At 40.6% G+C, this 1,370-nt stretch overlaps 1 protein-coding gene across 1 annotated transcript in view; it reads right to left on the bottom strand.

Annotated features, from left to right (window-relative positions):
* LOC108976666 (FERM domain-containing protein 8-like) overlaps positions 1-639 on the bottom strand; it is a gene marked incomplete at its 3' end in the record, with an annotated part of 53,013 nt that extends 52,374 nt beyond the window's left edge. The window contains exon 1 of the mRNA XM_018945908.1: positions 429-639. Within this exon, the coding sequence (XP_018801453.1) occupies positions 429-639 (211 nt within the window). The remainder of the gene's footprint in view (positions 1-428) is intronic.
* Between the last annotated feature and the right edge of the window lie 731 nt (positions 640-1,370).

The raw sequence follows: 1,370 nt of genomic DNA, 5'->3' as shown, positions 1-1,370 counted from the left end.
CGAACCATTCCGCTGTATATGTCACGATTTCAATTCTCATTCCAGCACATTTGATCTAACAGATTCACTCTTTACCATTAAAAGAATTATTTTATCTACTCTTAACAMGTAACATTTAAAAATTATAAACTTTAATCTAATTCTTAGTTTTAGCTGTTGAAATTTTTGTTTCTGTAGCTGGCAGCTTAAGATCGCAACGCTTAAAACTGCCTTGCCTATTATGACTCGGCTAATTCCGCTCGTTCGCGGATTGCGCCCCTCGCGTCGGTTGGGCGGGAGGAGGGTAATTGTTGGATATTATTATTATTATTATTGGCTTTAATTCTGGTGAAATACAGCAAAGCAGTTTTTTTCTGGTGTAAAACACAAATATACTCCACATTTTCGACATCGTACTTTTGTACGAGATGTGCAATTGGGATTCTTACATCGCSGCTTTCCCTCTTTCAYATACTCTGGTAAATGCCCAACGTTATCTAGGCGAATGTCACGTGGTGGTAGCGGACCAGACATGGGGTGTTGACGTTTTGCAGATATTTCTACTTCCAAATTTGTTCGTCGACCTTTTCCAATTTTCATATCAGTACCAGATTTTGTAAGGCACTGGGCAACTTCTGACACAAATTCGTGCAATACCATCTTGGGCTCAGTGTGATTGGTGTCCGCTTAAATAACATCCAGACATTGATGATATCCATATCACACATGTGGTAGAATAATCAGTTTGTCCACTTTCGTGATTTTATGCGAATATGACTACGACCCAGTGACAAATCCAAAAGGTCAACGCCGCCCATGTATTTGTTACACTCGTGGATAACGTTTGGACATTGAATGCTCCCTGTAATTTTTTTCTTTTTGTTGTAACGTTCAATGGTAGGTGCATTCGCAGGCGTTCACCATTGACCGCAAGATAAGGCTTTATTCCAGCCATTGTTGAAGCCGTGTTGCCAACTTTATTGTCATTCCAAGCCACAGTTGTAACATCAATTCCGTGAAATAAAGCAGCGAATAGATGCCTTACGCACCCAAGTTTGGTTCATTGTCTTGACGGTGGCCGTCATCGCTGGAATAAATTTCAAATCCGTAGCAAAATCCGGAATCATCGCACAGTAGGAATAATTTATCACCCCATGGGTGTGGCTTATCTGGCATGTATTGTTTCATATAGTGCTTTATTTTCGTCGCACAGATCTGCTCGTCAACACATAATCTTGCTCACATTGGAAACTTTTTGAATTTCCTATTTACTGCCGTGAGTATTGGGCGTATTTTGTACAAACGATCATATCCCGAATCGTGTTGTGGTATTTGTCCATACATTTCAACTGCCTCAGAGACCCGATTACGTCTGCAACTGCACGCAGCAT

Source organism: Bactrocera latifrons, unplaced genomic scaffold (genome assembly GCF_001853355.1).
Source record: "Bactrocera latifrons isolate USDA-ARS-PBARC rearing strain unplaced genomic scaffold, ASM185335v1 scaffold_795, whole genome shotgun sequence".
NCBI lineage: Eukaryota > Metazoa > Arthropoda > Insecta > Diptera > Tephritidae > Bactrocera > Bactrocera latifrons.
The sequence above is the reverse complement of the archived record's forward strand: the minus strand, read 5'-3'. Positions and strand labels throughout refer to the sequence as shown.